At 47.7% G+C, this 22,342-nt stretch overlaps 1 protein-coding gene across 8 annotated transcripts in view; it reads left to right on the top strand.

Annotated features, from left to right (window-relative positions):
* DLG5 (discs large MAGUK scaffold protein 5) overlaps positions 1 to 22,342 on the top strand; it is a 118,993-nt gene that overhangs the window by 78,422 nt on the left and 18,229 nt on the right. For 4 of the 8 annotated variants that reach the window (XM_057506058.1, XM_036928667.2, XM_036928664.2 and 1 more), the window contains 13 exons: positions 4,303 to 4,490; positions 6,107 to 6,232; positions 7,878 to 8,010; positions 8,429 to 8,556; positions 9,209 to 9,384; positions 9,709 to 9,812; positions 12,714 to 12,806; positions 14,225 to 15,244; positions 16,045 to 16,168; positions 16,510 to 16,654; positions 18,069 to 18,181; positions 18,841 to 18,930; positions 19,210 to 19,360. In XM_057506058.1, coding sequence (XP_057362041.1) covers positions 4,303 to 4,490; positions 6,107 to 6,232; positions 7,878 to 8,010; positions 8,429 to 8,556; positions 9,209 to 9,384; positions 9,709 to 9,812; positions 12,714 to 12,806; positions 14,225 to 15,244; positions 16,045 to 16,168; positions 16,510 to 16,654; positions 18,069 to 18,181; positions 18,841 to 18,930; positions 19,210 to 19,360 — 2,591 coding nt within the window. The remainder of the gene's footprint in view (positions 1 to 4,302; positions 4,491 to 6,106; positions 6,233 to 7,877; positions 8,011 to 8,428; positions 8,557 to 9,208; positions 9,385 to 9,708; positions 9,813 to 12,713; positions 12,807 to 14,224; positions 15,245 to 16,044; positions 16,169 to 16,509; positions 16,655 to 18,068; positions 18,182 to 18,840; positions 18,931 to 19,209; positions 19,361 to 22,342) is intronic. The other 4 variants (XM_057506059.1, XM_057506061.1, XM_036928665.2 and 1 more) reach the window with 2 other exon arrangements.

Here is a 22,342-nt window from a genome sequence, read left to right as displayed (position 1 = left end):
CCTTCATCCCCTTCTCCCTCCCTCCCACCCCCTCTCCCTACCCCCTTTCCTTTTGGTAACTGCTAGTCCCTTCTTGGAGTCTGTGAGTCTGCTGCTGTTTTTGTTCCTTCAGTTTCGCTTCGTTGTTATACTCCACCAATGAGTGAAATCAGTGGATACTTGTCTTTCTCCACCTGGCTTATTTCACTGAGCATAATACCCTCCAGCTCCATCCATGTTGCAAATGGTAGGATTTGTTTTCTTCTTATGGCTGAATAATATTCCATTGTGTATATGTACCACATCTTCTTTATCCATTCATCTGCTGATGGACACTTAGGTTGCTTCCATGTCTCGGCTATTGTAAACAGTGCTGCCATAAACATAGGGGTGCATATGTCTTTTTGAATCTGAGATTTTGTTTTCTTCAGGTAAATTCCTAGAAGTGGAATTCCTGGGTCAAATGGTATTTCTATTTTTAGTTTTTTGAGGAACCTCCATATTGCTTTTCATAATGGTTGAACTAGTTAAAATTCCTACCAACAGTGTAGGAGGGTTCCCCTTTCTCTGCATCCTCTCCAGCATTTGTTGTTCTTTGTCTTTTCGATGTTCCTCCTTACTGCTGTGAGGTGGTATCTCGTTGTGGTTTTAATTTGCATATCCCTGAAGATGAGAGATGTGGAGCATCTTTTCATATGCCTGTTGCCATCTAAATTTCTTTTTTGGAGAAGCGTCTGGTTCAGATCCTCTGCCCATTTTTTAATTGGGTTATTTGCTTTTTGGGTATTGAGGCATGTGAGCTCTTTATATAGTTTGGCTGTTAACCCCTTATCAGATACATTATTTACAGATATATTCTTCCATACTGTAAGATGCCTTTTTGTTCTACTGATGTGACCTTTGCTGTACAGAAGCCTTTTAATTTGATGTAGTCCCATTTGTTCATTTTTGCTTTTTTTCCCTTGCCCGAGGAGGTGCGCTCAGGAAAAAGCTGTTCATGTTTATATTTAAGAGATTTTTGCCTATGTTTTCTTCTAAAAGTTTTATGGTTTCATGACTTACATTCAGGTCTTTGATCCATTTCGAGTTTACTTTTGTGTATGGGGTTAGACAATAATCCAGTTTCATTCTCTTACATGTAGCTGTCCAGTTTTGCCAACAGCAGTTGTTGGAGAGGCTGTCATTTCCCCTTTGTAGATCCATAGCTTCTTTATCAAATATTAATTGGCCATATATGTGTGGGTTTATATCTGGGCACTTTATTCTGTTCCATTGATCTAATGGGTATGTTTTTGTGCCAATACCAAATTGTTTTGATTACTGTGGCTTTGTAGTAGAGCTTGAAGTTGGGAAGTGAGATTCCCCCCTGCTTTAGTCTTCCTTCTCAGGATTGCTTTGGCTATTTGGGGTCTTTTGTTGTTCCATATGAATTTTAGAACTATTTGTTCTAGTTTGTTGAAGAATGCTGTTCCTATTTTGAAAGGGATTGCATTGAATCTGTATATTGCTTTAGGCAGGATAGCCATTTTAACAATATTAATTCTTCCTATCCATGAGCACGGGATGTGTTTCCATTTATTGGTATCTTCTTTAATTTCTCTCATGCGTGTCTTGTGGTTTTCAGGTATAGATCTTTCACCTCCTTGGTTAGGTTGATTCCTAGGTATTTTATTCTTTTTGATGCAATTGTAAATGGAATTGTTCTCCTGATTTCTCTTTCTGCTAGTTCATTGTTACTACATAGGAATGCAATAGATTTTTGTATATTTATTTTGTATCCTGCAACTTTGCAGAGTTCCGTTAGTTCTAGTAGTTTTGGGGTGGATTCTTTAGGGTTTTTATGTGCATTATCATGTCATCTGCAAACAGTGACAGTTTAACTTCTTTCTTACCAATCTGGATGCCTTTTATTTCTGTGTGTTGTCAGATTGCCGTGGCTAGGACCTCCAGTACTATGTTGTATAAAAGTGGTGAGAGTGGGCATCCTTCTCTCATTCCCAATCTGAGAGGAAAAGCTTTTAGCTTTTCGCTGTTAAGTATGATGTTGGCTGTGGGTTTGTCATATATGGCCTTTATTATGTTGAGGTACTTGCCCTGTATACCCATTTTGTTGAGAGTTTTTATTATGAATGGATGTTGGGTTTTGTCAGATGCTTTTTCAGCATCTATGGAGATGATCATATGGTTTTTGTCCTTCTTTTTATTGATGTGGTGGATGATAATGGTGGATTTTTGAATATTGTACCACCTTTGCACCCCTGGGATGAATCCCACTTGATCATGGTGTATGATCCTCTTGATGTATTTTTGAATTCAGTTTGCTAATATTTTGTTGAGTGTTTTTGCATCTGTGTTCACCAGGGATATTGGTCTGTAGTTTTTTGTGTGTGTGGTGTCTTTGCCTGATTTTGGTATTAGAGTGATGTTGGCCTCATAGAATGAGTTTGGAAGTATTCCCTCCTCTTCTACTTTTTGGAAAACTTTAACGAGGTTGGGTATTAGGTCTTCTCTGAATGTTTGATAAAATTCAGTGGTAAAGCCATCTGGTCCAGGGGTTTTGTTCTTAGGTAATTTTTTGATTACTGATTTAATTTCATTGCTGTTAATTGATCTGTCCATATTTTCTGTTTCTTCCTGGGTCAGTCTTGGAAGGTTGTATTTTTCTAGAAAGTTGTCCATTTTCTTCTAGGTTATCCAATTTGTTAGCATATAGTTTTTCATAGTACAGATGTCAGCTTTTTTAAACAAACTAAAATACATAGAACTTCAGCAGTAAAAATACTGGTGTTTTCAGATTTAAAAATAACTTAGTAAGGGAGAAGCAAGAACAAAAGGATGTCTTTTGAGGACCTACTGTGTGCCATGATCTATTACAGACATTGACTAATGTAACCTCCTCACTGCTAGGTAACGTTCTTGCAGTTTATCAGTGAGGAAGCTGATGCAGAAAGATGTGTCCCCCACAGGTTCTGGCATGGTCTCTGAGTTAGCTCCTGAAAGAACTGTCCCCCTGCTCTTGCTGTTCCTTACTGCTTTTGGGGTTCATTTTCCAGAATGGGTTCTGTTTGCTTCCTCCTTTGCTGTGCTGCCTCATTATCTCCTGTAGCTCCAGTTTTGCTTTCTAAGTTATTTTGCCTTATTCTGGCCTGGTGTCTCCATGAATGACTCTCTCAGCAATCATTATAATGATAATGATAACAGTAAAAATAGAATATATAAATGACCTTATTGAGTCCTTGCAGTGCTGGGTACTCCTAGGTATTATGTCATTGTTCCAGCCAGTCATCTTGTGAGATTTAGGGCTCTCCATGGGATAGGGGCCTGCAATCCACATACCCACACTCTGTCTCAGGGCCAGAAGCTAAGGTCAGTCCAAATGCTCTTTTCATTTCACTATACACTTAGATAGGTAAGCTCTTGCACTAGGTTTTTGCAAGCTAGCAAACATTGCCAAATTATTTTCTCCTGCACAATTATAGCCACATATTCCCAGACATTATAAATATATTGTTGAATTAATAGTCATACCCATTGCCATTTTATCAGTGACATAGTCAAGCTAATAACTAATTATCCCAATATTAGTTACACAGCTCAAAAGCATATAAAATCGATATCTGCTTACTTCATTAGCAGAGACAAATTTTTTTCAACCAAAGGGTATGGAAAAGGGAAAAATTCAATCTTTTGATAAAAAGAGTAATCACCTTCCAATAAGTATGATAAAAGCAATGACATGATTTTCAGAAGTTCTGTGATTAAAAATTGTTTTAGCTACAGTCAAGAAAGGATCACATAAAAAATAAAAATAAAAAAACTGAGTATGCCAGAGTATAAAAACAGCAGTGCAGAGACAGAGGGTTGGGAATTACTATGTCCAGCATCTGTACCCTTCACTGCGGTTGGGCCTGGTGTCATGTTTTGTCACGAGATCTCTTTAGAGAGGTGTGGTAGGTTCTCTGTGACATAAAAACCATGCAGTGGCCGGGTGGAGCCTGGAACAAGCACTCCAGAGGAGGCATTCATCTGGGCCCCTGAGACTGTGGCTGAGGAAGGGCTGGGGCTCTGATCCAGGCTCCATGCAGGGCTAGAAAAGTTTGGGCTGGACCTTCACCTAGTGTCACTAGGGTCTGAGTGCATCGGGGGGCATGTAGTCCCTGAGTGCAGGCACTGCGGTGTTTGTTGGGGTGGGCTATAGCTGGGGTCCCAGGGTTTCCTTCCTTCCAGCTCCTGAGAGTTCAGCCGCAGCCCTGCACTGGTCGGGGGGCACTTTAGGGCCAAAAGGCCTAGTAACTTCGCCCTCTGCTTGCCCCTCACCCCCAGCAGATCAAAGACACAGTGACAATGGATGCTGGGAGAGCCAATAAGGAGGCTGAAATCCTTCGAAAGCAGTGCAAAGCTCTGTGCCAGGAGCTGAAGGAAGCCCTCCAGGAGGCGGATGTAGCCAAGTGCCGGCGGGACTGGGCCTTCCAGGAGCGGGACAAGATCGTGGCCGAGCGGGACAGCATCCGGTATGGGATTCTTCCAGGCTGGCATGAGCTCAGGTCTCCCTGTGACGCACTGGGTCTGTGGGGAGGGTTGGAATCACTTGCCACATGTCCAGCTAAGGTGGGAGTGACCTAGTTCCCCCTTCTCAGCCAACAGGCGAACCCCAGCCTCGCCTTACAGTGTTAGATTTTTCCATAATGTCTTTTTTTTTCCCCTTTCACTTCATGCTGGTCATCCGAGCATGCACTGTGCCCTGTTGAGACCCCTGTGAAGTGGCCCAAGGCCAGGCTTTTTTCTTAGGGGGCTTCTGATGGAACTGACGTCAGAAATGCTTTCTTTCAGTCAGTGTTAATTGGGTACCTGCTATATGTCAGGATCTTAGGGCCCCTTGAACAAGGAGAGAAACAACCTCCCAGGCTCCCAGGCATGTGTGGTGCCTGTGAAGGGCTGGCACTGTGGGGGCCTCAGGCAGCTTCATCAGATAGTGCAGTGTGGGAGGGAGATTCATGAATGGTGAATTCCAGGGCCACAGTCAGAGCTGTGATGGGGGCATGCCTGGTGGGAAGGGTTCCCCAGAAAGTGTGCCATTAAGCTAGAACTTAAGCAGGAGTGGAACACTTGCAGGTGGAGAAGGGGGACAGTGCTGCAGCCTGAGGGAGCCTCATGAGCAAAAGTGTGTGGGTCGCTGAGGGCAAGGCAGGAGCGTGGGCATACCTGGAGCAGCTCTTGCACTGGGGAGCCGCAGGTGAGGCGGCTGACAGGGTCCTGAGGGCGGGTTGTGAGGGCCTTGAAAGGGAAGCCCCGAAGGGGACCTTGATGGTTGGCTAGGGTGGAGCAAGGAGAGGCTGTGTGGTTCTGGTGCCAAGTAAGGACTTGTATGTGGAGAGTTTCTGAAAGATCCCTTGTGGCCATTTGGAGGAGAGATTGATATCCACTTAGGCTGTCAGGAGTTGAGGGTTCAGGATAGGAGACAGATTTGGGGTCATGGAGAGGTGGGGACCAGCCCTTGGGGTCCATCCAGTGACAGGATGCAGTCCTGGAGGTAGCACAGGGCACAAACTGCTCTGCTGCCAGGCTGCCTATCCCCACCTCTTCTCTGAATGGCTGAGGTGGTCCTGGGCTCCCAGAAGCTCCCATCTTTAGTGAAGTTGTCAAGCCTGTACTTGCCCCTGCAGAGAGCTCAGGGCTGCAAGCGTGTGAGCCATGATTCCTGCCTGAATGGGGGCTCAGTCTACTTGTGGAATGGGGTACAGCTCCAGAAAGGCCTGCATGTGGGTAGTTAGGAGGCATGTGGTAGCTACAGGAGCTCAGGGACCTGGCAGGTGGGTGGTCATTAACTATAGACACATTAAGTGTAAAGCATTGGGATGGGTGCTGGTTGTTGGGAACCTGATGCTCATTGCCCAGTAACTGGATGTGGAGGGTGTCTCTTCTCCTGGATCTTCAGTGTCCCCTCTGTCCCTCGATAGGGTTGGTCTGGGTAGTCTCACCCCCAGACTCTCCAGCACTCCTGTGCATCTGGGGGTGAGGCAGGCACCTGGGGTGTTTGAGAGCAGGGTCTCCAGGACCATCTACTGCAGGTCGTGAATCCTCCATTGCCAGCCCTCATGGTGACCTTGCTCTTTGCCCCTTCTGCCAGGACACTCTGTGACAACCTAAGACGGGAGCGGGACCGTGCAGTGAGCGAGTTGGCTGAGGCCCTGCGCAGCCTGGACGACACTCGCAAACAGAAGAACGATGTCAGCCGGGAGCTTAAGGAGCTCAAGTAAGCTGGGGTGGGCAATGGGAAGCTCTTGCGTGTGAGTGTGCAAGCCTCAGTTGCTTGACTGACACTTTTCAGAAACAAGTGATGGCTTCTCCTTCCTCCCCATTCAACAACATCAGACATAAGACAAATAGCTTCCCTTATTAAACAAAAACCCAGAACCGCTGGGGCTTGTGCTTTAAAGAAAATCTCAGGGGTTAAGAGGCAAAGTGACAAACTCTCCAAGGACTCACCTTGGGTCTAGCAAGTGATGGAATCAAATTAAGGTAAAGCCTGGACCCTTGGGGGGCTTGACCATGGGGGAGGAGGTTTTGCATTTTAATTGAGGTAGAATTGCCTGGAACTTCTAGGAAAGTCAAATTTCAGATTCATTTAGCCCATTTGTGTTTGCACCTCCTCATTGCTAAGTACTCCAACTGGAGGGGTGCTGGTGAGGGGAGTCCATGCTGCTGCCCAGGAAGCCCCTAGTCTGCAGAAGCAATAGACATGTCCTAGTGGGTGAGAGATGAGACAAGTATGGTGAGCATTAAATACAGAGCTTCAGGCGGCACGGGGTAGCTGGGGCTGGGGCTGCTGTCCCAGGATGGTGGCCTTGGAGCTCTGCCTGGAACCTGAGAGCTGGCCAGTAAGAACACAGCCCAGACGAAGGTGTGCACCTGGGAGCATGACCACCTGAGCCGGAAACAGAATGAGTGTGCCGGGAGCCCACACTGCGCAGTGCTGATGAATTGGAAATGTCATTTGGGCCCAGGTGTTGGTAGAAGGGTATTACATGCAAGTCACTGGGGGATTGTACCAGTTTTCTGAGTTTTTTTTTTTAATGTTCTTAATTGTTTTTTTCTGAGAGCTTACATTGTTTTATTTTGATGATGTCCAATTTATTGATTTATTTTAAATTTTTCATGGATTATGTTATGTCTAAAAACTTAAACCTAGCCCTAGATCTCAAAGATTTTCTCCTGTATTTTTCTTCTAAAAGTTTTATAGTTTTATAGTTTTATATTTAACTTTGTGATACATTTTGAGTTAATTTTCAGATAAGATATGGTGTTTAGGTTGAAATTTATTTTTTTGCCATGGATTATCTACCTGTTCCAGCATGATTAGCTGAAGAATATCTTTCTTCTCTTGAACACTTTTGTACTTTTTGTACTTTGTTGGGCTATTTCTGGGTCCTTTCTTCTGTTCCATTGGCCTATGTGTCTATCTTCCTGGAAGTTCCACATTGTCTTGGTTATTGTAAATGTATAAAAAGTCTTAAAATCAAGTAGTGGGGTTCCTCACATTTCATTTTCAAAATTGATTTAGCTATTCTAAACCCTTTGCCTTTTCCTGTGAATTTTAGAATAGTCCTGTCTGCATCTACAAAAAATTTTGCTGGCATTTCCATAGGAATTGCATTAAACCTCTGGATAAATTTGGGAAGAATTTCCGAGTCTCCTTGAAAAAACCTATTGTGAAAACCCACTGAGATCCAAGAAGCCTCAGCCTAATGTTCCTGATTTATTGGGAAGGTGGCATGCATTTCAAGGGGGAAAGAGCCCCATTTAGCTTTCATAAGTGGTTCACCTGGTTTCCAAGCTGTAACTTGGGGGGGATGTTCTGCCTCCCAGAGGGCCATTGCCGTGGCTCTCTCTTTTTACAGGGAGCAGATGGAATCCCAGTTGGAGAAGGAGGCCCGGTTCCGACAGCTGATGGCCCACAGCTCCCATGACTCGGCCATTGACACAGATTCCATGGAGTGGGAAACCGAAGTTGTAGAGTTTGAAAGAGAGACAGTAAGCTACCTTAATGTCTTTTTACCCTGCTTTCCCGACAAGAAGACTTTGGATGGGGTAGGGAGAGGACGGCCCTCTTGAAGTGTCCCTGGTTTCATAGCTGCTAGTTTGGATGTTAGGCTTTTCCTGCCCGGGTGCAAATACATCCTTACCCTATACTGTGGAAGTAGGGTCATAGCAGGTTGGTGTCCTGCATCCCCTGCAGTGGATGCTGGCACGGCGCATGGAAGGCAGAGGGAGGAGCACAGCAACCAGGATGACACTGGCAGGGTCATGTTCTGCAGTGCCCTGAAGGGGCTGATTGCAGCTGCTCACGGGTGTCATCTGGGGGCCGAGTGCCCCGTCAGAAGTGGACTTTGAGAGCCGTGTGTTGCCTGTCACTGCTTTGTAAAGCCAGCTGCCATTGCTGCTTTGACAGGAGGATGTTGACTTGAAGGCCCTTGGGTTTGATATGGCAGAAGGTATGAATGAGCCGTGTCTGCCGGGGGACTGTGGCATATTCGTCACTAAAGTGGACAAAGGAAGCATTGCTGATGGCCGTTTACGGTAAGAATTGAGACTCAGGCTCTGGAGGGAGGTTGGGACCCTCTGACCCAGGGCAAAGTTCTTGGAGAGCCAGGTGGCAGTTAAATGAATGCACCCCAGGGTCTGAGGGACTCACTAAGGCCTGCAGGCTCAACCGCTGACAGGGTTAAAGGACACGGATTCACAGCTGCCTCAGAATCTGATCTTTCTCATCACCTTGTGCTGCCATGTGCTTTCCTGGGTAGGAAAGGGCTTAGGCGCTGTGTGTGGGAGCATAGAGTGTGCACTGCATGCTCATCCCAGGAAATAGATAGTAAAAAGTGCTTACTACTTAAGTACTAGTTTGAACACTTTTATAATTAATTCATTAATCTTTACACTCCTGTGAGGTAAGTGCTGTTATTGCCCTCAGTTTACAGATAAGGACACTGACACCCAGAGGGGCTAGGTCACATGGCTAGTAAGTGGTAGAGCCAGGATTTGAACCCAGACAGTCTGGCTCCAGCATCTGTGAGTTTAGCCATTTAACCCTCCTGGACGAGGGAATCTTTTTGAATGTGTATGTGGGGTAGTTGCTTTTTGGCCTTTGTCTCCCCAAATGAGATGGGTGGAGCCTCCCACTGGTCAGTCCTGAGGCCTGCATGGGTGTTAACCTGGCTGTGCACTTCCTCAGGGTCAATGACTGGCTGCTAAGAATCAACGACGTGGACCTCATCAACAAGGACAAGAAGCAGGCCATCAAGGCTCTCCTCAATGGGGAGGGGGCCATCAACATGGTGGTACGGCGGAGGAAGTCCCTGGGCGGGAAGGTGGTCACGCCGCTGCACATCAACCTGAGTGGACAGAAAGGTAGCAGTGGTAGAAAGTGGAGAGGGTGCCCCCTGCTGATGCAGAGGGGACACCTGTGTTTTCAGGTGCCTCTCATTCCTAGGGATGCCACTTAAATGCAATGCTTATGCCTCCCTGGCAGGGGGCCATCTGGCCCTGGGTTGTGCTTGTCTCTGTTTGATTCACTAAAGCAGACATGACTGAGCCCGTGGCTGGTCTGACCTGGGTGGGTGCTGGAATGGACAGGTGTGCCAACACCCCCTTTATAAGTTTATCTCACAGGAGGAGGACCTTGTGATCTGGACAGGGGTTCACTGGGACTCTGGTCTGCTCTGTGGTTCGCAGACAGTGGCATCAGTCTGGAGAATGGAGTGTATGCTGCAGCTGTGGCGCCTGGAAGCCCGGCCGCCAAAGAAGGATCCCTCATCGTGGGGGACAGGATTGTGGCGGTAAGTCTCAGGGTCAGAGCCAGGGCTGTCTGCTGCACATAGACAAATTGCGTTTGGGAGGCTTGAACAAAAGTAATGAGCAGAGTTTTTATATTCACCTTGTTCTTCTAATGTGAACATTGAAACATGATTGTTTTTCTCTGATGTTTTTATATTCTGTAGAAAATCAGGAAATGCAGAAAAAGTTTAGGAAGGAAATAAGAATCTTTCTTACTGCTACCACCTATAAGTAATCTTTATTAACATTTTAAGTCTGTTTTTCTACAGCCTTTATTCTACACATGAATGTATATTTAGATCAATTTTTTAAAAAAGATGTGTCTATGTGATTTTTTAAAAACCTTTTTTACTAAACATTATATCTGTTTCTTTTTAAATATCTTTATTTCCAAGACAGAAGTGCCCCACTTGGAAGATGAACCCCCAGACAGACCATAAGTGCTCATAGAAATCTGTTTACACAGTTATAGGTCTCTGGGTTTTGCTTGTTTAAAAATACAATAATGGAATCATCCTATGTTATTTTTTTTTTTTTTTATTGAAGGGTAGTTGACGCACAGTATTACATTACATTAGTTTCAGGTGTACAACACAGTGATTCAACATTTATATACATGATAATTCTAAGTACCAGCTATCACCATACCAAGTTGTTACAATATTTTGACTATATTCCTTATGCTATACATTACATCCCGGTTGCTTATTTATTTTACAATTGGAAGTGTGTACTTTTTCTTGGTTGTTGTTGTTAGGGCATCTCTCATATTTATTGATCAAATGGTTGTTAACAACAATAAAATTCTGTAATCCTATGTTATTTTTTAATTTGCATTCTACATTGTGGATATCTTTCTAAGTCGATGCTCATTTTTATCCACCCCATGGTGTTCTGTTGTTTGCTTATCTGTACTTTAAATCCTGTCCACATTGGTGGACATAAATGATTTTCAGTTTCTCCAGTTGCTAACAGCCCTGCCATGAACTCCACCTGTGTGCACAGCCATTTGGGGACACCTAATGGCGTCCGTGGTGACCAAACCCCCGAGAAGGTGTGAGATTGCGAGTCTTAGGGTGTGGTCATTTACTACTTCTCACCAACTTATAAAAATTGAAGTCATACACTTTTTCACAGCATAAACACTGAATTCCTGTCATGCAAAAGACACTGTGACTAATCCTTCTCTGGGTCTAGATTCCCATCTGCTAGTTCCCACCCTGATGGCAACCACTGTTAACAATTTATGGTGCCTTGTTCCAGAAATGTTCAAAATATGTCTATATCCCTTTTTTTTTTAAACCTAGGTGGGATTATAATATACTCAGCTGCTCATCTTGTTTTTTGTTTTTAACTGGGTACCCTGGAGGTTCTTCTGTATTTGCATCCTTAAATCTGTGTGGGTCATTTCAGTAGCTGCATGCTCCTTCGTGCCAGCAGCCCAAGCTGTTAACCAGTCTCCCTGATAGACAGTCAGGGTGTCTTTGCCTTTACAAGTGATGCTGCATGGCTACTGCTGCATCCCTCCATGGGGTCCCCTGGGACTGTGCCATGGGGTGAATTACTGGGGTGGGGGACATTCCAGATCAGTGAGCATAGACATTTAATATTGATAGGATCTTCCTCGTTATGGCCAAAAGAGGTCCTCGCTTTTTCAATCGCACCTGCAATATGCGGGGGTGCTCTTTGCTTCATATCTTTCCCAGCGGTTTTTGGATTTTGGGTGGGGGGCTCCAGAATTTAAAAGCATTATGTCCACTGTGAAAAATTTTAAATGTGGAGAAGTTATAAAGGAACAAGTTAACTCACGAGTCCAAAATAATCATGCTGTACATATTTTTTAACATTTGAATTTGAAAGAATTACAGAAATAATTATAATTCAGTTATAACATTAAAAATAGATAAAGTTGGAAAGATAGTACAGGGAGGCCTTGTGTACCCTTCACCCAGTTTCCCCTCATGGCTATGTCTTACATAACTGTTTTATTAAAACCAGGCAGCTGGCAGGCAGTGTATATGTGTATAGCGCCTTGTCATTTATCACATTTTAGGTAACCAAAAAAGAATACCCAGACTCAGAACTGGCCCCCCCGATCACACAGATCTCCCATGTGTTATCCCTTTATAGTAACACCCACAACCGGCTTCCTCTCATTAATAACCCCTGGCCACTGCCTAGTTCTCTATCTCTGTAGTTTTGTTATCTCAAGAATATTATATAAGTAGAGTCACAAAGTATGTGACCTTTTGGGATTGGCTTTTCCAAACAGCTTGGTGCCCTGAGACCCATCATGTGGCTGGGTGTACCGATATGTGTCCCTTCTCATTGCCTGGTCACAGTCCATGGTATGACAGTCTAACCATTCACCTACTGCACATGTACTTTTTAAAAAAATAGGAGCACATCTAGAGAGATGTGGCAGAGATTCAGGCATGGGGGTTGTGAGAACCATGGGCAGTGAAGATGATTCCTCTCACACGGTACTTTCCAGCTGCAGAGGCCTTTCATGCCATTGTCTCGATTTCAGCCTCCTCCCTACTCTGGGGAGTACACACATGTTCATCTTCTGTTTTGTGGATGAGGAAGTTCTGAGCCATGGTCCAGCATCACATGGCAGGAAGCGGCAGGGCTGGGCTGGCTTGTTCCCCCGGGAACCTTGGTGTTCTGATACCAGTCCAACAAGCGCCAGGAGTGATTTTAAGGCTGTGTGTTTCATTGCAATAGAAGCCCTTTAACTGGATTCCTCCAGCCTTACCGGGGGTGGGGGTGGGGGGCTCTCTCTCCTTTGCCAACTCCAGACTTAGACCCCTTACGGAACCGGGCCCACTGTCCAGCACAGCTGGCAGGCACAGAGCCCCTGTCCTGGCGGTGGGCCTGATAGGTCTTACGTTTGGCCCTAGATCAATGGAATTGCACTGGACAACAAGTCTCTGAATGAGTGTGAATCTCTGCTGCGTAGCTGCCAGGACTCCCTGACCCTCTCCCTCCTGAAGGTAAGGGCCCCTTCTTGCACTGGCTCTGCTTTTAGCATCTGCAGGGTGAGAAAGCCTCCTCTCCAGGACCTGAACTATTTCTCCATGTGTCACTGGGATCCTTGGAAAGAGGGCGTTGGTTTATACAGTCCAGAGTGTGTGTGAACCCTGACTGGACCCTGTTTTAAAAACAAGGATAAATGAGGTAGCTGTGAAGGCCATTTTGGGGGCAGTGGGTTACATTTGAATCTGGACTGAATAATTAGATGATCTTGGGAGATTGTTGATTTTCCTGGGTGTAGTGGTGGTTTTGGGGTTATATAGGAGAATGGCCTTATTTGGGGGAAGTACAGGATAAAGTTGTTAGGGGTGAAATGTATTATTTGAAACTTTCATATTTTCTGTAATAGTGATAGGAACAGACAATGTGGTAAACTACTGTTGAATATAAACAGTGGTTTTATGGGTGTTCACTGCACTTTTCTATAACTCTTCCTGCACTGTTGAAAAGGTTTATAATAGAAGGTCGAAAAAAATAGGTACACCTACTTCATTAAGACATTTAAAAAAATTAATTAATTTAAAATTAAGACACTCTTTTGAGGAGCAGGTTTAGGTTTACAAAAAAGTGAGCCTATATGAAAGTTCTCATCTTCCCCCACTCTATTTCCCTGTTATTAGCATCTTGTGTTAGTCACTGCTTATAACTAATGAGCCAACACTAATATATTACTGTTACCTGAAGTCCATAGTTTACATGGGGATTCACTCTTGGTGATGTCTATTCTGTGGCTTTGGATAAATTCATAATGCCATGTGCCGACCATTATAGTGTCATACAGAACAGTTTCCCTGCCCTAAGATCCTCGTGCTTCACTCTCCTCCCAATCCCTGGCAACCACTGATTTTTTTACTGTCTCTACAGTTTTGCTTTTCCAGAATGTCTTAAAGCTGGAATCAGACAGGATGTAGCCTTTTCAGACCGACCTCTTTTCACTTACCACTGTGTGTTTAAAGTTCCTCCATGTCTTTTTATCAGTGGATTGGTGACTTGTTTCTTCTTATTGCTGAATAATACTCCATTATGTGAATGTACTCAAGATAGGTATTTTTTGTAATGGATCTTTACTTTTTTATGTGATAGTTTAAGAAAATATACAGGGCATTGTGCAGGTGATTTCAGAAAGCGCTCAAAGTCAAAGAGAACTTAATGGCTCTCTTGTGGGTTCACAGCGGCCAAGGCTGTGGGAAAACCTCAGCTGTCAAGGAGAGTGTGCCTGTGTGCACATGCATGCATGTGTGTGCATTTGCCTCTCTTCTGGGGTGTCCACGGGGCCCACTCCTGACCATCACTGTACCGCAGGGGCACATCCAGTGGCAGCACCAGGGTCTGTGGTCCTGCCCGCTCTCTTTCTCACTGCCCTGCAATCCCTGCTTAGGTGTTCCCTCAGAGCTCCTCATGGAGTGGCCAGAACATCTTTGAAAACATCAAGGACTCTGATAAGATGTTGAGTTTCCGAGCCCATGGCCCAGAGGTCCAGGCTCAGAATAAACGGAACTTGCTGCAGCACAATAACTCCACGCAGACGGACATCTTCTACACAGACAGGCTGGAGGACAGGAAGGAGCCAAGCCCCTCAGGAGGCAGCAGCTCCTTCCTGCACAAGCCATTCCCTGGGGGACCGTTCCCAGTCTCCCCACAGGCCTGTCCCAGTGCCTCAGAGCGCAGTCTGAGCTCCTTCCGCTCAGATGCCTCTGGGGAACGTGGCTACGGGCTGGTGGATGTGCACACCCGGCAACCACTGCTGCCTTTTGAGACTGAGGTGGGCCCCTGTGGGGCGCCAGAGCCCCCCCTAGATAAGGCAGACCCCGAGAGCGCCAGCAGTGGCGGGACCTGGCCCAAGGCCGGACTCAGCTCCACGGCAGGGCCTGAGAAGCTCTCTGTTTACAAGAAGCCAAAGCAAAGAAAGTCTATCTTTGACCCTAACACTTTCAAACGTCCCCAGACACCCCCCAAAATAGACTACCTGCTCCCAGGCCCTGGGCCTGTGCACTCCCCCCAGCCCTCCAAGAGGGTAGGACCTCTGACACCTCCAAAACCTCCCAGGAGGAGCGACTCCATTAAGTTCCAGCACAGGCTGGAAACCAGTTCAGAGTCAGAGGCAACTCTGGTGGGCAGCTCCCCATCCACCAGCCCCCCGGGTGCACTGCCCCCTGCTGGGGACCCTGGGGAGCCCATGCATGCCTCACCCCATCGCAAGGCCAGGGTCCGCATTGCTTCCAGCTACTATCCTGAAGGGGACGGGGACTCCTCCTGCCTGCCTGCCAAGAAGTCCTGTGATGAGGACCTCACCTCCCAGAAGATGGACGAGCTGGGGCAGAAGCGCCGCCGGCCTAAGTCTGCTCCCAGTTATCGGCCCAAGCTCACCCCAGTAGTGATTCCTGCTCAGTTCCTGGAGGTAGAGCCCAGCCCTGGGGCGGGGGGTGGGGTGGAGGCATCGGGGTGGGGAGTTGACCAGGAGAACACCCCTCTCTGTCCTGATACGTCCCCAGGCTCATGCCTACCTTGGCTCCTTTGCTGTTTGGCTCTTGGCACCTACCTGAGGGAAGGGCTGGGGCAGGGGGGTGGGTGCAGCAGGGTGCAGCCCTCCTTAGGAAACTGGAAAGTAATGTGGGGTGTGCATGTCTGGGGGAATGACACCAAGAGAGGAGCACTCTTGGGTGTAGCATTTGTTTTACTTACTCAACAGAAAGCTTTGAGGTTGTTCAACAAAACCAGGTGACATGGACCTGCCTTGAAGGGTTTAGGGAACCAAGATAGCCCCCGTGAATCTGTTAGCTGGCAGCAGGACAGGCTGGCTTGCTTTGGAGGGCGCTGTAGTTGTTTCCACGTGGGAGAGATTGCTGTGAGCTGGAGCACAAATCCATGATCCTCTCTGCAGACAAAGAGCTTCACACACCTGTGTGGGTTTTGAGGTGCTGTTGCATGTATGTGCCTGATGCATACACGTGTTCTACTTTCTACACGCATAATCTCTGTTCCTTTGAAAGAGCAGATTCTTTCTCTGCGCTTTTCTTCCAGAGTATTTTTGAAGGCAGTTCTTCCCTCCCAGGTGTGTAAGATAACATGAATGAGCAGTGGCCTCTCCTGACTGTCACTTCATTTGTCTAGGTGGGAGGAGCTCATGCATAGGGGACAGAAACCATTTGCAAATTCCCATGCATTTCTAGCCACTGCCTTTTGCCTTTGGTTCTGCAGGAGCAGAAGTGCATCCCAGCCAGTGGAGAGCTCTCCGCAGAGCTCCAGGAGTGGTCCCCTTACTCACCAGGGCACTGTGGCCGGCACAGCAACCTCCCACTCTACCCAAGCAGGGCATCTGTGGGTGAGTCAGCTGGGCAGGACTGGGCAGGAGGGTCGATGTGGGCTCACAGAGCTGCCCAGTGAGAGGAGAAGTAGAAGTGGAGGCAGTCATTTCAAGGAGAATCTGTGTGTCCTTCACCCAGAGGTCTAAAGAACTAGTGATTGCTGCCCTGTCTGGGATGTTTAGTCTTGTATCAGTGACATTTCTTGCTTTTCAGAGTGTTTTCTCCCCACAGTAGCCTGAGAAATAGGAAACATTATAGAGGTCTCCCATTTTACAGATAGTGAAATGCTAATAGCTCACACAGGTCCGGGGCTGGCTGGGTGCTTTGGAGCGATTGTTTTCACTCAGCCCATTTCTAGGCACTGTTCCCCGGAGTATGACCCCGAATACCACCGTAAGCTCCATCCTGAGGAACCCCATATACACCGTGCGTAGCCACAGGGTCGGCCCCTGCAGCTCTCCACCTGTTCCCAGAGAGGTCAGCCCCCAGGGTTTGCATCCCAGGTATGTGAAGTCACCACCCCATCTCCCTGTACCCCAGCTGCCCAAGGCCTCCTGGACATAAAGCCCCTGGTGCATAACGAGGCTCATGGGTAGAGAAGCTTCCTTGCCTAGCTGGGAAGGGGCTGGTTAGCAGCTTGGGGATCCCAGGGGGAGTGAACTTTTAGGATGCTCTCTTCATTCACTGGTGTGCAACTTGTAAGGGAATTCAGAGGAGGGTAGTGATGGCAGCTGATGCTTGAGTGCTCACGTGTCAGGCACTGAGCTCAGACGTTTCTAGGCATCATCTCATTTAATCAGCCCAGCAACCTTATAAGCTGAGGACTATTATTGGGTCCATTTTATAGATGAGGAAACTGGGCCTTAAAAGAGTGAATGGACTAGCTCAAGGTCACACGTTCATTCAGTTATTTGATAATTTTTTATCGAGAGCTTTCTATATGCTCTGGACTGTTCTAGTTCCAAGAGGACACAGTGGAGAACTAAACAGACATGTTTCCTCTTACGTGACATTTGTTTTCAAGTATTGGAGGCAGACAGAAGCAATGAACAGAGTGACACCAGGTGGAGCTGAGTAGTTCTGAAGATTGTAAAACAGGGGGACTAGGGAGACTGTGCCTTGGAAGAGGATGGAGAGTTAGGGTGAGGGGTGGGGAGGGCCCTGTGGTTGGGGGATTCTGTGACCAGAAGGCTTAGAAGAGGCCAGCTGCACAAGACCTGGGTGGCGTCCCCAGGAAGGAGGCCATAGATGCCGCAGCCTAGGCACCTCAGGAAAGTGTGGTGGCTTTTGGGACGGTGTGAGGAGTGGGGGTTCTTGGCAAAGGCACAGTTAGTCAGAAGGAGAGCACAGGTCGGTCCTGTAGCTGTGATACAGTTTGCCTTTTGTTCTGAGTATAGTGGGCTTTAGGCAAGGAAGAGACATAGCCTCATTACACAGCTACACAAGGACATCGCCAGAACTGACCACAGGCCAGCTTGACCTGATGAGCGCTGGGCTCTCTGTCCTCTGGCTTCCTAGACATGCTCTCCTAAGTGAGGGGCATGGGTCCCTTTCAGTGTCCTTAGAGCCCATCCAGCCTCTCTCTGCCAGCACCACCACCCACACCCGCCACCATCTCAGGGTTCAGATCCTGTTTTTCCCTGTAGAAGGCCCTTCCTCTCAGTGAGCCCAGCCCAGGGCTGAAGTGGCTATGCCTCTCCCACTCTACTTGTGTAGCCCTTTCTGTTCTGTGCGGATGCCACCGGCAAGCATGACTGTGGGCAGCCCTCTGTTCTTGGCTGACAGTGAGTGGCTTCCAGGCCTCCCTTCTGCAGCTCTTGGCGGACTTGGCCCAGTCCCGTCACTTGTATTTTTCCCTAGCAGCCGTGGCTGGCCCTGGTCTTCCTCCTGAGCCCCTCATCTGTCTGGTTCTCTCAGTGTCCAGCACCAGGGACGCCTGAGCCTGGATCTGAGCCACAGGACCTGCAGCGACTACTCAGAGATGCGAGCCTCCCACGGGTCCAACTCACTGCCCTCCAGTGCCCGCCTTGGTAACTGCGCCACTGGAACCTTCTCCCCATAGTGGGCCACCGACCTTCTTGCCACCTCCACCTGCATCCTCATGCCCAGACCTCCTGGGGGCCAGCCCACAAGGGCCCCTGTGCCCTCCTAGGGCTGAGGTTGCCACCACACTCCACTCCAGCCATTTCCTTTGGCCTCCGTCTCTCCAGCTTTCCCTAGTCGTTATGTGGCTGTTCCAGGTGATCCCTTGGCCCAGGAGCCTTATCCTTGTCCCTGAGCTGCTTGGTCATCCTGGGGGATTTGATAGTGCTATTAGTGCTCTATTAAATGCACCCCAGCCTAGAATCTCTTAGTTACTCATAAAGAGATTCTGGTGGGACTGCTTGCAGCACTGTGGAGAAAAGGCAAGCAGTCCCCTTTGTCACTTGACTTACCATCTCCATTCTGGGGCGAGGAGTGAGATTTGTGTGATCCTGTTCTGGAATAGTCTAGGCCTGTGTAGCATATTCAAATACTGGGCTTTAACTATCTGCTTTTCATAGCTGTTCCACATTTAGGCCCCCTCAGGGATAAGTGGCAGGGCCCCACTTTGCATGTATGTCGTTCCTGATGAGTAGGGTGGTGGTGAGGGAGTGAGGCATGGTGTTTAACCACAGGCCTAAAGCTTTGTCGCCTTGTGGAACCCTAGGGTCTTCAAGCAACTTGCAGTTCAAGACAGAACGCATTAAAATCCCATTGACACCAAGATACCCCCGGTCTGTTGTGGGCTCTGACAGAGGTGAGAACTTCTTAGCACTCCCCTCCCTGCCTGCTGCCTCACCCTGTCCTCTGGTGCAGTGCCTGGGCATAGTTTATACTGTCCTCATCATCTCAGCCACTCAGCAAACTCTGGTTGAGCCCAGCCCTAAGCCTAGAGATGTGGGGAGTAGAAGGGCCATACAGAGCCTAGCATCTGAATTCAAGGCCATGTGCGTGGACTGTGTCTCCCTCAGTCTTGGCTAGCTGAGAACTGACATGCAAGATTGTGACCTGCGTTACCCCGCACCTCTCTCTGTAGGTTCCTTGTCACATTCTGAATGCAGCACGCCTCCACAGTCACCCCTGAACATCGACACCCTGTCCTCTTGTAGCCAGTCCCAGACCTCAGCCTCCACGTTGCCCAGGATCGCCATCAACCCTACAGCCCTCGGAGAGTGGAGGAAGGACAGGTGAGCACGGCCTGGGCCGAGTGTGCAGTGGTGGACGGTGCATCCCTGCAGTGGGCCAGGGCTTGGTTGAGGGAAGGGGAGGGTTGGTAGAAGCAGTGGGAGTTGGAGAGTTGCAAGTGAGTTGATCCCAGGGCAAGGCTGCTTTAGTTTGGGTCGCCTAGCATTCAGGGGTAGGTTCTAGTAAATCCTGGGCACAGGGTGCCAGGAGGCGGGGCATGTGTAGATGGCACAGTAAGGAGCAGGTGTGCTCCCCCCAAGTGTCCCCGGGAGGGGGTGGGCTACAGCCACGGTGCCTGACAGTGATGGTGGGCACCATTCCCCAATGCTTAGGTGTCAGGCACTCTGGTGTACAAGTCATGGAATCCTTTTAACCCATGAGCCGTAGCAGCAGCATTATTTGGCCCCATTTTACAGATGATAAAACTGAAATGATAAATTTGCACCATCTGTCTATGTTCATGTGGTTGTTGACTGGCCTACCCTATTTGGAATCAGAACTCATTCCTGTCCTTCACTTTGTAGCTTTAGAACAGAGCTGCATTGCTTGTCTGCCCTCCCACCCCTCACCCCAAGCTTTTTATTGAAATGAAATGCACATGGAAAAAAGTATGTAAAGCATAAGTGCATAGCTTAGCTCTTATTGGTTCATTCAAAAATTCAGGCCAGTCTCTGCTGAGATTTTAGGGTAACTTGAGGCTGATGTTAGTCACGGTACGCCTCCTCTAAGGAGTCCATCTCAGCCGCCACAAGCTCTGTGCACACCTCTTCCCCTGATGTTTTCTTCACAGTAGACGATACTAGATCACATTTATATTTAAGAGGTTCTATCTAGATTGTAGGTCTTCAGAAGATCTGAGTAAACTTGAACTTGTCTTTAATTAATCCTTTAAAAGGAATAGAGCTGCCCCTGTCAACTCAAGTCTGGGAAGCTAAGCGCCCTTGTGCTTCTGAGCCACAGAGGGACCTGCTGGGTGGGCCCTGCATTAAGAAAACCTCATTTGACTAGAAAATCTGAACCTGTAAGACAGCAAACCTAGCAAGTATTCACTGGAGAACAGAAATATTCCTAAACACTAGTGCACATGGGTCTTTAGGGGAGTCACATGCAGTTCATACAAAAATGTTCGTGACTGTCCCTGATGTGATACAGGGATGCAAGCCTGCAGCAGCAAGGGCGGCTAGTGGGTTCTTTTACTTAACCCCAGCGCAGGTCATTGAGAAGCACGATCTTCCCCCAAATGAAGTGGGTTCCTTAGAAGCAGAAAAGGCCTTGTCACATATGATCAGACATCCCCTTAGCTGCTGTGGTGTACGGAGAGGTTCCTGCCCTCACAGTGCTTGTGACCTGAAGAGTGCGTCAAATGTAATGTGTGGGGCCTGGCTGAAGAATGGGTTACCTAGTGAAAATAGTCCCTTTTCTCCTGATTCATGTGGCGATCAGGGTATTTCCTAGTTCTATATTGTTGTAGGAAACTGGAAAAATGAGAAAAATAGAAAAAATCACATATAATCTCATCAGCTAGATTTAATTGCTGTTAACTTTTTGATATATGTAATTTAAATGAGTGTTTTATTATACACATGAACTTTTCCTCCTTAACATTGTCTTTAAGCTATTTGTAATCTTATGACGTGTATTTTATAAACCTCTTTTACAAAGCAGCTTTATTCTGTGCACCTTGTAAGAAATGTAGATCATTCAGGAGATGAAAAAGTAAGGATCACTTCAAATGCTCTCTTTTAGAAAGCATTGTTAACATTTTGGTAAGGTCCTCCATGGAAACCTCTTTTTGCATGAATAGACACGTAACTATGTGTACAGGTTTATAAAGATGGAATGATGCTGGCCTGTCTTCCCGTGCCTCAGTATGTCCTCTACATCTTTCCGTGTCAGTAAATCTTGACCGTGTCATTCATAACAGCTTCATGGATTCTGTTGTATGGCTATTACTACGATTCAGTTACTGGCTCCTTTTTGAGATAAATGTATTTTTGGAGGTGGAACAGAGGAGAGGGTGGAACAATGGGGACTGAGGAGCTCTAGACCAGAGAGGTTAGCTCTGCCCACACCTGCGGGCTGGCCTCCTTCCGACTCGGGGCCTCTGTGCCGCCCTCCTAGGCTGGGGGGTCTGAGGACGGTGGTGGGGTGGCTTCTCGATAAGAGTTCTTACAACTGTACTGCGGGGTGTTCTCATATGTGTTAAGTCTTGAAGTGCCTGAGGGTGCAGGCCAGGGACCGATGTATATGAGCTGCAGGGTTAAGAATGGCAGCGCAGAGCCGGTGAGTTGGTAAGGGGACAGCATTTTGGAGGGCAGGGGAGGAGGAGGACAAGTCAAAAAGGATTTAGTCTTAGCATGCCCAGGGGACTGCACCCTGAGTGGTGGGGCCCCGCCTGAGGCCCACCAAGCACGGGACATTGCCAGGCCTCTGGGTGGCCCTCTGTCCACCGTCCACTAGGTGGACCCATCCTGCCCATGTGCTCTTGGGAGCCCGAGGAGCTGGTTCTCCGGCTGGTTGGCTCCTCCCTTGGGCTTTGGCTGCACTTTTGTCCTGAGGGAAAGAGCTTGGGGCAGTGTGAAGTGTTGTCCTGATAGGACAGCTCCCTGTCCCTTGGCTGTCTGGCTGTCTGTCTGTTGCAGTCCAGGAGTCAGTGGTTGTCTTTCCTCTTTGAGCGGTCCTCTCTTGTTTCTCACCTTTTGCACCTTCCAGATGTCTCCACCGCCACAGATCACTCTTGAGACTGCCTGTGGCCGCCAGGCCCAGGTTCTCCTCCCTGAGGAGTCTGAGGTTGGCCTAACATGAGGCCCCCACCCGAGCCCCCTTGTGCCCCTCGTGCCCACGGTGCAGTGGATGGTGGATGGCGCTCCCTGAGCCAGCAAGTGCATGGTTGCCGCCTTGCTCCTAGCCTACTTCCTCCCTTTTTAATGGCTTGGGTTTGCAGCTGCCTAATTTCCATGATCATTTGACATCTCCCTGTGTAC

Source organism: Manis pentadactyla, chromosome 8 (assembly GCF_030020395.1).
Source record: "Manis pentadactyla isolate mManPen7 chromosome 8, mManPen7.hap1, whole genome shotgun sequence".
Classification (NCBI taxonomy): domain Eukaryota; kingdom Metazoa; phylum Chordata; class Mammalia; order Pholidota; family Manidae; genus Manis; species Manis pentadactyla.
Note: the sequence above shows the minus strand (reverse complement) of the source record. Positions and strands in the feature narration are given on the sequence as shown.